Source organism: Triticum dicoccoides, chromosome 7A (assembly GCF_002162155.2).
Source record: "Triticum dicoccoides isolate Atlit2015 ecotype Zavitan chromosome 7A, WEW_v2.0, whole genome shotgun sequence".
NCBI classification, from domain to species: domain Eukaryota; kingdom Viridiplantae; phylum Streptophyta; class Magnoliopsida; order Poales; family Poaceae; genus Triticum; species Triticum dicoccoides.
The window spans coordinates 281049689-281063758 of NC_041392.1; the positions used below are offsets into that span (position 1 = coordinate 281049689).

At 46.5% G+C, this 14070-nt stretch overlaps 1 protein-coding gene across 1 annotated transcript; it reads right to left on the reverse strand.

Annotated features, from left to right (window-relative positions):
- Window positions 1-383: 383 nt before the first annotated feature.
- Window positions 384-4712, reverse strand: LOC119328746 (ankyrin repeat domain-containing protein 2A-like). The gene is made up of 8 exons (XM_037601722.1): window positions 4547-4712; window positions 3575-3693; window positions 3136-3345; window positions 2888-3036; window positions 2638-2809; window positions 1939-2031; window positions 835-974; window positions 384-754 (listed from the first exon to the last, which is right to left on the reverse strand). The coding sequence occupies exons 1-8, from the start codon at window positions 4581-4583 to the stop codon at window positions 655-657; spliced, it is 1020 nt and encodes a 339-aa protein (XP_037457619.1). The 5' UTR covers window positions 4584-4712; the 3' UTR covers window positions 384-654.
- Window positions 4713-14070: the final 9358 nt, after the last annotated feature.

The following is a 14070-nucleotide window of genomic DNA, read 5'->3' on the forward strand; positions in this document are numbered from 1 at the left end:
TCCTCCTTTCCCACCAGCGCAACGTCAGCTCGTCTCATAGTGTTGCTGGTTATTCACACAATTAATCTCTTGCTAATCTATTTATATCAACATAACCAGGCATGGCTCAAATGCACGATTAGATTAGCAATGATCGAGGCACTTTTTAACACACCGTCGTGGAGACAGGGGAGCCGACGACACTAGAGCAGTTCTGTTGGGAGGTGAATGCAATTTCTCCCTGTAATGCTACACCAAAAACCCGATCCCCAAGGTTCAAACGGCTTTTTCATGGGGTGGAAGAGATTGCATCCAGTATCCATTTTATTGCCATGGATTTGACTGGGTAGATTCAGGGTTTCAAATCGCAGTTTATCTTTCCAGTAAACGGCACGCATACCATCTTCAAACTCTGCGCAACACAAAAAATAATCTTACAGTCTTGGATTACTCTAGTGAAATCAACAGAAACAAAGCGGACGATACACAAGTCGCCATATACAGTAACATGCAGTTCTAACCTCAGCCAGTCGGCCTGCAGGCTAGCTACCACAGGTAGTAGATTCTTACACAACGAATAAAATGCCGATTCAAGTATGACTATATAAAACCAATGCCAAGGAATGTAAAGCATGATGACGTCCATGTCTCTTCATGGGGGCCAAGTGAAGTGATTTACAGGAACACGTCCTTCTCGAGCAGCTTGAGGACCTCGTCCTGGTTGTTCAGCTTGGCGACGTCGATGGGCGTCTTCCCATCCATGTTTTGGAGAGTGCTGCGGAACATTGGAGATGGTCAAATAAGCATCAAGGGATCAGACCTTGTGAAGGGCAGGGGAGAGTGGATTTAACTTACACAGCAGCGCCGTGCTTCAACAGAAGATCCACACACTCTTTCCGGCCATAGCCAGCAGCGTAATGCAGTGGGGTGTTCTTGTTCTTATCCATGGCATCTACAGCAGCGCCCGCCTCAAGGAGGATTTCCGCACACTTGAACTGAAACGCAAAATTCATACAATTCCTTGTCACTGAATTATTAAACTACCTAACAGACATCAAATATACAAGGAGGCCATACAGTTACTAATGGCATTTGACCCAACTCACAATCTAGATTCCACAATTGTAGCATAGACTACAAACAACAGCAGATGATGGCAATGCAATTCATTGATTTTGTGTTCCAGGCTTCCAGCATTGAATATAACCTTCACAAGTGTAGTTTTTGAAGTGGCTTCCTAAAGACCATCAACTGGGAGAATTTAAACAGTTGGAGATGGAGATTTACAATCTTGATACAGTGGTACCAGATATACCAGTTATATTTCTAAGTAGGCGGCCCTTGGCCAACTGGTCATTACCAGCTCCTGGCAAGTTAATGATGATGGCTCACAAATATAAATCACAGAAGTAATTACTATAGCTTGACCACTTATAGAGGTCGCTAGGCACTGGCTACTCATGAATCAACTCGCCCAAAACTAATTTTCTTCTGACAAATAAGCATAAAGCTCTCCGTTCTATCAAATAAAACCATGGAATATGCTTCAAAGCAGAAGAAGAAAATAAAATAAAATTCATATAATCTGTGAAAATAACTAGTCTAAAGGTTGCTAAAATAACTTGATCTAAAAATCAGAAGTCTGCAGTCCCTAGACAGGCTCATTATTCTCCTGCAAAAAAAGCTCACTATTTCAAGTCTAGCTGTTTATTGAACAATAACTAGAAAGCTTCCACTAGTATTAGGGTCACTGGTCACAACAAGATATTTGCACTTCTCAAAGAGTAACTACCATGAACCTCCCATGGACGGCAACTCAATATATAGTATGTTTTTTCTTAGCTTGCCTAATCATTTGTTGTAGTAATGAAGTAGAAAAAACAGTATGTCAATCACAAGTTCAATTACTGGATTACTGTTATAGGCTAAGAGAGTTGAGCAATGAGCAGATCTTCATACCTCACCATATCCACATGCAAAGTGCAAGGCCCTTCTTCCCTCAGAGTCTTCTTCATCCTTGTCTGCTCCACCATCTAGAGCCTTCTTCAGACCCTGTTGGATGACTTATTTTGTAAATAAAGGCGGCAATGCAATAACAAATCCAATAGAAATAACAGTGCAGCTATATTTGAAAATCTAGAGAAGTTGTTTTGGAAAACGGACATCACGAAGACTGTAAATGAAGCTGCTCTAGTTGACCCTTGCATACATCTTACTAAAATTACATTATGTTCGTGATCATGTGAAGCATGAACACTGGGCACGCCATTGCAGGCTCCACATAAGAGGCCAAAAAGCCGAACTGTGTAGCAAGAATAGTAAACGATTCTGCGGGGCAGATGCAATGGAGGGCACACAGATTGCAAGCTGGCAAATTTCTTGAGCATAACCTACATGCCAAGAGTCTGTCATTTCTCCAAATACCAACATAAGGCTGGGTAATGTATTGAAAAGCAGGCACAATGTCATAAAGCAAAATTGTTTCCATTACTACCACCCAAACAATACCGTAAAACCTGTAGTAACTATGGTCAAAATGGACACTGACTAAGCAAATTATAGTGTAACACCAACACGGCATATAAACATATGCAATTATATATCAGCTCAAAACAGAATGGAAATTCAAATCCGCAGTTCTACTGTTAGCGCCATTACCTCACCGTCACCAACACTGGCAGTGTGGTGGACAATGGACTCGTCTTCATCTTCACCTTCTTCTTCAGTTTCTTCAGTACCAGAAGGTTCAGCAGTAGAGACAGTGCTAAATGGCATCGTAGTTCCCATTGCCTGGCCAATCTTTTGAAGAGTTTCAGGGTCATTCCAGTACCTACATGAGCAAATGAAAAGCACATCAAGCAAGTTGTATACAGTCTAATATGATATATCACTAGAAAATATACCCTACTTTATCATTGCAGCAGGACCACCATTCTCTAACTCATCAAGAATTGGCTTCAAGGCTGGATCGTCCTTAATCCGAGACATGCGCTCTTCAAGCTCCTCCTTATGTGATGGACTAGTCAAATTTTCCAGCATACTGGACATAGCAGGATCCTAAGCCAATTAAGTTGGTAAGACAATTAGGTCATTGCCAGCAAAATAAACAGCAGAAAACAAAATCCAGGGGAGTCCTTTGGGCAAAGTAGATGGTACCTGCATAAGAGCAGTCCCGAGGCGCTCTGCCATTGTCATAAACTGAGGGTTTTCCATGACCCTTTGCATTGTTTCCATGTATTGATGAGGATCCAATGGAGGCATGCCCTGTTCTCCTGCAGTCTGAGCACCTTTCTGTAGCTGCTCAGCCATCTGATTGAATGCAGGGTCCCTTGCAATCTGATCCGCCATCTCCTTTATAGACGGATCCTGGAAACCAGAATTCATTTAGTTGAAGTCAAAAATATTTCTCAATTGAAAAGTTAAAGGTGCAAGTATCAATGGATCTGCCACAGGCAGAATTATGTAAAATCAAAAAAGAACACATTAATAATACCCAGCAAGTGCATATTTAAATGATGAAAATCAATAGGATAGTCAGCATGTACAAGACTTATTATGATTGTGTTAGGGTGAGTGAGTGGGGTTGGGGGCGTACATTGAGCAAACTTTGCATAGAAGAAAAATCGAAAGGACCCGACAAGCCTGCAGCAGCAGCTGGAGGAACCCCTTGACCTTCGTTGGATGATCCTTCTGTTTTTTTACTTTTGCTCTCATCTGCAAAAGAAGTGGTTCAGAACAGAAGCGTACATGACATAGTAAAGAAGTTGAGCAGAAGCACTGTTATCAATTCTGCATAGTTCTGAGATTTATTTACGAGAACGCAATGTTTCATCTGTACCAACTACACCAGATGGCAGGCAGTTAAATAAACAAACTCCAACCTACATCAACAATGTCAGTCAGATGTAGGCAAAATTGTCAAATGAAACTGAGCCTTCTGTACACCTGCATCTTTCTTGCTTGCCAGCATGAGGATACAGGGTGAAAGAACTAACATGGCATCAAGCATCTTGGTCTTTGGTTCCATTCACAACAAACTAGCCGTGCTTCTACAACGCATCACACACGAGAGTAATAACAGCCTAACAGGAATTGTATACAACAAACCGCCTAACAGGAATTCTCTAAAACAAAAACAAATAATAGCACAACAGGGGAAGATATGAGTAGGAGAATCAGTTGGACGAAACATTCCCTTATCGTCAAACAGTTGCCAGGCATTTATTTCCTTATCATCAATTAACTTGGCCATTGCTCCGCGTGCAGGGGCGGACTTAACGAGGCTCCAATTTTGTGGGAATCGAAACTGCTAGCGTTAGTGATTTAGGGTACGAGACACCCTCACTAAGATTTCGATCCTGCACGCGCGCGCTTAAGAAGAAAACGAACCGAATCGAGGCATGGGTGGGCGTACTTAGACCGGTACTCCGCGGCAGAGCACACAAATCCGTCACTAAATCACGGCGATGCTAGTCCAGGAATCGAGATTGGGCTCGATCGCTCGCCGCGGAGGAGAGATCGGAGCAGAGTAGAACAGGTAATCCAAGCAAGGAAGGGCATGGCTCACCAGCGAACCCGGATGGGAGATCTCCACCCGACGCCATCCCGGTAGATACGAGGGTAGGGGAAGAAGAATTCGTCCGAGGTGGGCTGCTTGCGTCGGCCGGAGGCGGAGCTCGGCGGCGCGGTGGGGGAGGAGAGAGTGCTTGCCAAGATGGCGTGCGAGACTTGGTTTGACGACTGCCACGCGAAGTGGGAGATGTGACAAGGTATGGTGCGGGCCGGGCCGGGCCGGGTCGATCCAGTGATATGTACGGCCAGGAGCCCGTTTCAGGTCTTTGGAATGGGCCGGCACCGTAAGCTCTCAGGTTGATGATTTTTGGGAACCAAACATCCAAAGAAAACTCTGTGAAAACCACGTTTTGAAAAAATCTGAAAAATGGTGATGTTAGAGGTTGATGTTTTATTGTCACGTAAAATTACAAGTAAAAATACATTACGGTATGTGAGCTATGAATGAAAAGACAAATTCAGGAATGAATAGTGACATTATTGTTTGGCACTATTCAATGTTGATTTTATATTTTTCATAGCTCACGTCCCATGATGTGTTTGAACATGAGATTTGCATGGCAATAGAAAATCACCCTCTTAACCTCTCATACTTTTTAAAGATTTTTTTAAAAACTTACAAACATTGTTTTCACATGATTTTCACCGGTTCCGACTAAATGTTGGTTTCCAGATGATATTCTTCCATGATTTTTAGGCATGGAACGAGAAAGGGAAATTTTACGGTTCAGTCCGCATATAGGATGATCTATCTATATCTAAATCTATGCTTATTACAAGGATTGTTTCTTCACTTTTTTTTCGTCCTTCGGTTTCTTTCGTACATCTTTCATTTTTTGTTTCGTACGTCCTCGGTTTTTTTCTTTCTTCATGACAAGAGTTACATTATTATTAATAATCTATCTATACCCCTAGTATTAAAGGAATGGTTGTTTCTTCATTTTTTTTTCCGCACTCATATTTCTTTCATACGTCTTTCTTTGTCCGTTTGGTACATCCTTAGTTTTTTTTCTTTTGCCCAACAAGAGTAACATTAATAATAATAATAATCTATATCTATACCTACTATTAAAGGGAGGTGATATTCTTGGTTTTGTCCCGCTTCGTTTGGTCTTGTTTCAATTAATTGCATATAGGCTATTTGCTTTCGTTACTTGTCACCCGTTTTGGCCCAACGAAGGAAGCTCATCTGGCGGCACACCGTGGCCCAGCTTTGGAGAGCCGGCAAAAAAATAAAATTGCCGATGGTAGGGTTCGATCTCATAACCTGCCAACCGGCCACACACAGTATGTCCAACTGACTCAGCTAGAGATATGAGAGGGTTTTTTCCTCCCGTTGCAACGCACGGGCCTTTTTGCTAGTAAAAACTAATGTTATGAGCATCAACATTGTCTTCTCTCGCTAGGGTTTCTCGCCCTTGGCGATATGGAGCTGACCACCCCGCAGCCACCACCCCCGGCCACCGCGCCGGCTGTATGTGGCCTTTCCTCCGCGTCTCAGTCTTGGCTGGGCGTCGGAACAGCCGCGGCCGAGTCCGCTAATCGATCGCACGGCTTCCTAAGGCGTTGCGATCCCGCATACATCTTGGAGTATGAGGGGTGGAGTCCTGCTGAATCACGACACGAGGAGGATCAGGGACGCCCTAACCCCAGCCGCAAGGAAAGAAGGTCTTCTTCTTCCTACAAAAACTCATCTAGGGTTACGGAGGGACTGCACAGGGAACCACGCAAGTCGTCGGATCGCGAACCCCACGCGTCGTCACCGCCGCTGCCGCCTGTCGGGATGTTGTCGTCGTCTGCACACGAGGCCGACAAGGAGTCGCTGGTGGCCGAGGTGAACCCGAAGGTCGGTGGGGGCGCACATAGGGCTCCCTCCGTGGATGCTGCTCGCCCGAAGCCTTCCAACGGTGGATCCACGGCTGCTGGGCGTCTCAATCCGCGGCTGCAAACACTGGCGATTGGGAACCAGATGAAAACCGCGGGTGAGGGGGAGGAGTATGCTGCTGATCATGCAACGGATAACCCAACTGTCGATGAGTTGTTGGCTAAACAAATGAAGTCCATGTCGGGTTGCAGCAAGGGTATGACGGAGGAACAACATGCAGCTACAGCAGCCAACATACATGCATGTGAGAACTCCTCAACCAACACCCAGGTTTCAAACCGCTCAAAGCCAAGGAGCTCTGACATGATTCCGGCTATGCGTAACCTCTTGCATGAAATAAGAATGGCTGATGCAGAGCTATCAGAGGCTGTGTTGACCTTGGGAAAGCGCGCCACTACCAATGATCATTTTACTGGTACAAGAGAGGAGGTGGGAGACATGACTATGGTGGTTTTTGCTACCACGACCACTTCAGCTCAGTGTGTGATTTCAGGTACACCAAAGAAACGTAAGACCATGGGGACTCTAGAGGGGCAGCAGACCCAGCTGGACGGAGGGATGGCAGACCAGGAGATGAGGGAGGCGTCTAACACCATGGAGGCAGTCGGCCCAGGGGCCGCCGACGAACTGACGGGGCCGGCGGAGCCTCGTCGGGAGCAATGAATATCTTAAGCTGGAACTGCCGAGGTGGGGGGAACTCTCGGACAGTTCGTGATCTTGTGAGGCTAGTGCAGGCTCAGTCCCCTAGTATCGTTTTTCTTTGTGAAACTAGGTAGTCTAAAAATAATATGAAGAGGTACCGTGCTAGGTTAGGGTTGAGAGGTTTTGAACCTTTTGATTGTGTGGGTCGTAGTGGTGGTCTTGCTTTGTATTGGCATGAGTCAGTGAGTCTCGATGTAAAAGAAATAAATGAACGATATATTGATGCGTATGTAACTGGTGCGGCGGGTGAGCCACCCTGGAGGCTCACCTGTGTCTACGGCGAGCCGCGGACGAAGGACCGTCATCACATGTGGTCCCTCCTCCATAATCTTCATCAACAGGCCAGCTTGCCGTGGGTCGTGGTGGGAGATTTCAACGAAGCGATGTGGAGTTTTGAGCACTTCTCCGACACACCGCGTTCGACAGGTCGAATGCTTGATTTTCTAGATGTCCTTGAGGTTTGTGGTTTGGGTGATCTCGGTTTTGCAGGCCTCTCGTATACTTTTGATATTCGCCGAGGCGGAAGGGCGAACGTCAAGGTACGCCTTGACCGTGTCGTCGCCAACAATGCATGGAGGGACATTTTTGCTCATGCTAGGGTGGAGCACCTAGTGGCGCCCAGCTCCGATCACCTAGCCATCCTACTCCGTTGTGAGGTTGAGGAGCCACGCCAGCAATCGGGAAGGAGTTGCAGACAATATGAGGTCATGTGGAAAAGGGACCCATCCTTACCTGAGGTAATTATGAACACCTGGACTGAGTTGGGTTCTTTGCTGAATCTGGGTGATATTGCTTCTGGGTTGGGTAATATGATGAAAAAACTGCAAGAGTAGAGCTGGAAATTTTTTGGTAATGTTATTAAGGAAATTAACAAATCCCGCTCTTGTTTGGAGGAGCTTATGTCTATGAATGCAGACAAGAAAGATATCAGGGAGGCGACCGACCGGATGAATGAGTTGTTGTACAGAGAGGAGATGTTATGGATGCAGAGGTCCCGTATTGCATGGCTGAGGGAAGGTGATCGCAACACTCAGTTTTTCCATCGGAAAGCGGTATGGCGCGCCCGTAAGAACCGCATTAAGGCCCTTATTGATGATGAAGGGGTCATGCATAAGGACCACGGGTTCATGTCGGCCATGGCCACGGCCTATTTCTCACAACTTTTTGCTGCTGACACTTTTTTATGTGCGGATCCAGTAATTGATCTTATTAAAACTCGTGTGACTAACCGTATGAACGATGGACTGTGTGCAGATTTCTCGGACAAGAAAATTGCTGACACTTTGTTTCAGATCGGGCCGCTGAAGGCACCAGGTCCGGATGGCTTCCCAGCCCGCTTCTTCCAGCGAAATTGGACAGTAATGAGGGAGCAGGTTATTGCAGGGGTAAAGGAGTTTTTCCATACAGGGGTCATGCCTGAGGGGGTGAACAACACTTCCATTGTCCTCATCCCGAAGGTGGATAATCCCGAAAGGCTCGCGGAGTTTCGTCTCATAAGTTTATGCAATGTCATCTACAAGGTGGTGGCAAAGTGCTTGGTAAATCGGCTAAGACCCATTTTGGATGATATTATTTCTCCTGAGCAGAGCGCCTTTGTTCCTGGACGGATGATCACTGATAACGCATTAATCGCTTTTGAGTGTTTTCATTTTATTCAGAAGGAAAAGGACCCTAATAAAAGTTTTTGTGCGTACAAGCTGGACTTATCCAAATCATATGACAGAGTGGATTGGATCTTCTTGGAGCGAATAATGAAAAAGATGGGTTTTGCTCGCCGGTGGGTGGACTGGATTATGGCTTGCGTCACCTCGGTGAGATACACAATTAAATTTAATGGAACTCTCTTGGAATCGTTCGCACCGTCGCGCGGGCTACGGCAAGGTGATCCTTTGTCCCCATTTTTGTTCCTGTTTGTGGCTGATGGTCTCTCTGCTTTGTTGAAAGATGGTGAGAAAAAAGGTGATTACACTCTGTTAAAAGTTTGTCGCAGAGCTCCAGGTGTGTCTCACCTTCTATTTGCAGATGACACACTGTTGTTTTTTAAGGCAGAGGAGGACCAAGCAAAAAAGGTACATAAAGTGCTAAATACATATGCAAAAGCTACTAGACAATTTATTAATCTGACAAAGTGTAGCACATTGTTTGGTACCTCTTGCGTTCTGGAAAAACAGGAAGTGGTGAGAGCAATTCTGAACATAGGTACATTTACCTTTGAGGAAAAGTATCTAGGGCTTCCAACACCCGACGGACGCATGTCGCGAGGTAAATTCCAAAATCTGCAGTCCAGGCTAATGAAGAGGATTATTGCTTGGGGTGACACCCTCTCTCTCTCGCCGGTAAGGAAACGATGATTAAGGCTGTTGCACAGGCAATACCTACTTATATTATGGGTGTCTTCAAGCTTCCTATGTCAGTCTGTGATGATTTGAACATAATGGTTCGTAATTTTTCATGGGGTGCATAAGAGGGCAAGAGAAAGACACACTGGCTAGCATGGCCGAAAATTCAGGCACAAAAAAGCAAGGGTGGATTGGGGTTCAGAGACTTCCGCCTCTTTAACCAGGCTCTCCTAGCGAGACAGCCTGGCGCTTACTAACTAAACCCAACAGCTTATGTGCGCAGGTTCTCAAGGCTCGGTACTATCATGATGGACGCCTCGAGGATACGGTGTTCTCGGGGAACGCCTTCCCCACCTGGCAGGCTATTCAGCACGGCCTGGAGCTCTTGAAGAAGGGCATCATCTAGCGTGTCGGGGATGGCCGGGACATCCACATCTGGCGCGACCGCTGGCTTCCTAGGGAGCCCTCGTGCCATCCCATCACGCAGCAGGGCACCTGTCGCCTAAAGAGGGTGACCGAGCTCCTGGATGGTGGTGGGTCCTGGCGCACCGACCTCCTCTGCCGCCACTTCCTCCCAGCGGACATCGACATCATCACCAGCATCCGCACCTCGCCGCGCGTCACCGACGACATCATCGCCTGGGCACCGGAGAAGAACGGTATCTTCACCGTTCGGTCTGCCTATCGCCTTGCCATGGACGAGCGCGAGCGTCCATCGGCTACCGCCACGAGCAAGGCACCGGATGGTCATCGCGCCATCTGGAAGATCATATGGGGGTGCCCTGCTCCCCCTAAGGTACGCGTGTTTGCATGGAGAGTTGTGACTAATTCACTCGCTACTTGGGCCAACAAAGCCTCACGGCGCCTCAAGCTTACTGACGCCTGTCCCCTCTGTGGTGTGGAACGTGAGGACAGATTCCACGCGCTTTGCAGGTGCCCACTGGCTAGAGAGTTATGGAGGGTCATGGCCCTGGACTGGAACATTCCCAAGGTGGAGTCTATCCGCAACACATGGCCACATATTTATAGGTTTAACGGCTGTCGTTTGCGTAGATAAGCAAACCAAATCCCCCTTCTCAAGCACATGGGCCAAGTGAAAGGATCGATAAGGTTGACTAGAGGTGGGGTGAATAAGCAACTAATAGTTTAGCTCTTTTAAACAAATTAGGGTTAACAAGAAAATAAGTTGTCTAGATAAAAAAAAGATATGCAACTAGGTGGACAACTTATATGACAAGCACAATAACAAGCTTATAAGAAAGCACAAGACACAAACAATATAAGCTTGCACAAAGTAAAGGTAAGAGGTAATTACTATTAGTGAGCATTCATTTGTGATGCAACAGCAAACTGCTTATAGAAATGCGGATCGCCTCTCGGCGGCGACTGACTCTGGCGCCTTGTTGGTCGCCGACATCGCCGATCAACTCAGGCTCCCGGTTCTCCTGCCTTGGTTCTTTCGACGCGGAGGAGACGACGCAAACGGGCGACAACTCCTCCCCCGACAACTCTTCTTTTGTCTTCTGCAGTTCGTCGGAGGAAAAAGGACGAGGAGTTGGCAGACAAGTTTTGGGCGGACATCGGCTACCCTACTCCAGCGTCTAGAGTTTGGGATAGGCCTTCGGCTCGACGGGCAGGTGAGGTGTCTTCTGTTTGCAGGTCGGACAAGATCGGAGAACCTTCACCGGTCTCGGTGGAGGGTGTGGCGGCCTCCTCCTCGAATGTGTTGGCGACGGCTGCAGCTCCCTCCCGCGGCGTCTTTGGGGTTCCCGGGCGGTCGAGGCCTCTGATCAAGCCTTGGATCGGCCCGGTTCCGCCACCTCGGCTGTCGCTGCCAAGAACGCCCGGTGATCTACTACCGCGAGCATGTCTCGGCGATGGAGGAATCCTGCCGAAATTCCGTGGGCCTCCGCCGTCCTCGGGCCAACCCGAACGGGCCGTCATGGCGATCATTGTTCCCGATCCAACATCGGCGGCCGCACCAAGTCTGCAGGCGTATCCTGAGCATCCACTTCGGATGGTTGATCTCGGCCGTTGGCTAGGACATATGTGGAACAGGAAAGTGCAGGGGGTGAACCCTAATTTCAATCGCACATTCGCTGTCGTTGTCGCCTCTCCAACGATGACACCCGGCGATCCTTCCGCGCCGCCGGGCACCACCACCGGCCACCAGCCCTTGCAGCCTCCAACTTCTTCCCAGCCGGCTTCTTCTCCGACGGACGGCGCGCCTGGCTTCGCTCCGGTGCAGGCCACGCAGTCGTATGTGACGCCGGGTGGCTTCGTGCCGGTGCAGCAGCCTCGGTTACAACAACAGCCTCTGCGGCAGTCCTCAGCGTATCAAGCTCACTTTCAGCAGCCGTTCTTCGCTACCCCGGGCCAGTTCGTGCAACAACAGCCGTTCCTTCTTCAACCGATGGGTGGCTATGCGCAGCAGCAACAACAAATGGCAATGTTTCAGTCTATGCAACACCCTGATATAGCCGGGACATAGGTGGCGGTCGGCTTCAATGCCTGCATGCCACAAAATCCAGCCGCTGCCTGTCTTCATGCGACCGCGCGCCCTCGGAAGCCAAAGGGCGGCAAGGGTGGTCGTCACAAAACTCATCAGGGATACCACCTACCACTAATACACCGACGACCCCTATGATGCCGACATTGGTGCAGGTGCCCACCCCTACTGAAAATTATTATGAGGGAGGAATATATGCTTGTAGGAATTGCAATAATATCAAGTTCCCTCTCTATGTGCTTAAAGTTTTAAAGTTATGCTTGTTTTACCTTCCTATGCAAGTTGATTCTTGTTCCCATAAGTTGTTTGCTCACAAAATCCCTATGCATAGGAAGTGGGTTAGACTTAAATGTGCTAGTCATATTCTTCATGATGCTCTCTTTATGTTACAATTCTTATCTTTTATGTGAGCATCGTTGAAATCATCATGCCTAGCTAGGGGCGTTAAACGATAGCGCTTGTTGGGAGGCAACCCAACTTCATTTTTGTTCCTTGCTTTTTGCTCCTGTTTAGCAATAAATAATTTATCTAGCCTTTGTTATGATTGAGTTTTTATGTTTAATTTAGTGTTTCTGCCAAGTAGAACGTTGGGAAGACTTGGGGAAAGTCTTTGTGATCATGCTGTAAAAAAACAAAAACTTTAGCGCTCACGAGAATTGCTGCCATTTTTATTGGAGAGTGCTATTTAGTTAATTCTTTTTTCAGATGATTAATAGATAAATTCCTCACGTCCAGCAATTCATTTTAGAATTTTTGGGGTTCCATAAATTTGCGTTAGTTACAGATTACTACAAACTGTTCTGTTTTTGAAAGATTCTGTTTTTCGTGTGTTGTTTGCTTATTTTGATGAATCTATGTCTAGTAAAAGAGTTTATAAACCATAGAGAAGTCAGAATACAGTAGGTTTAACACCAATATAAATAAAGAATGAGTTCATTACAGTACCTTGAAGTGGTGTTTTGTTTTCTTTCGCTAATGGAGCTTACGAGTTTTCTGTTAAGTTTTGTGTTGTGAAGTTTTCAAGTTTTGGGTAAAGATTCGATGGACTATGGAATAAGGAGTGGCAACAGCCTAAGCTTGGGGATGCCCAAGGCAGCCCAAGGTAATATTCAAGTACAACCAAAAGCCTAAGCTTGGGGATGCCCCGGAAAGCATCCCCTCTTTCGTCTTCATTCATCGGTAACTTTACTTGGAGCTATATTTTTATTCACCACATGATACGTGTTTTGCTTGGAGCGTCATTTTATTTTCTTTTGTTTTGCTTGCTGTTTGAATAAAATACCAAGATCTGAAATTATTAAATGTTAGAGAGTCTTCATATAGTTGCATAATTATTCGACTACTCGTTGATCTTCACTTATATCTTTCGGAGTAGTTTGTTGTTGCTCTAGTGCTTCACTTATATCTTTTTAGAGAATGGTGGTGGTTTTATTTTATAGAAATTAACGAACTCTCATGCTTCACTTATATCATTTTGAGAGTCTTTAGAACAGCATGGTAGGTTTGCTTTGGTTATGAAACTAGTCCTAATATGATGGGCATCCAAGAGGGATATAGTAAAAACTTTCATACACTACAAAAAAAAGACATATCCGTGACATTTTGAGCCGAACGAAATTTTTTTCTGTCATACATATGACACTTCTATGACGATAATTATGACAAAACCCGGTATCATCATAGATGTGGTGGGCTCCTACTTCTATGACAAAAAATCATGACAGAAAAATGGGCTTTTCATCAAGGGTGGGCTGGAGACGTAGCTGCATGACATTCTTTGGGCCATCCATGATGGAAAAAACCATGGTAGAAGCGAGGGGGAGGAAAATTTCGGGGAGTTCCCGGTTACGGTGGGAGGTCGGGGGCCGAGTGATGCGCGTTTCTCTCGTACACGTACGCGCATGTGTGCGAGGCATTGGCTCTAACTGAACCCGAGCGAGGCGTTGGGCTCTAACTGAACCCGAGCGATTGCACTACAGGCTACACGTTACTGAACCCGAGCAATCGATCAATGGCTGTTAACTGAACCCGATCGAGCAATTCCTTCGCTACTACTGCTAACTGAAGCCGATTGATGGGATGAA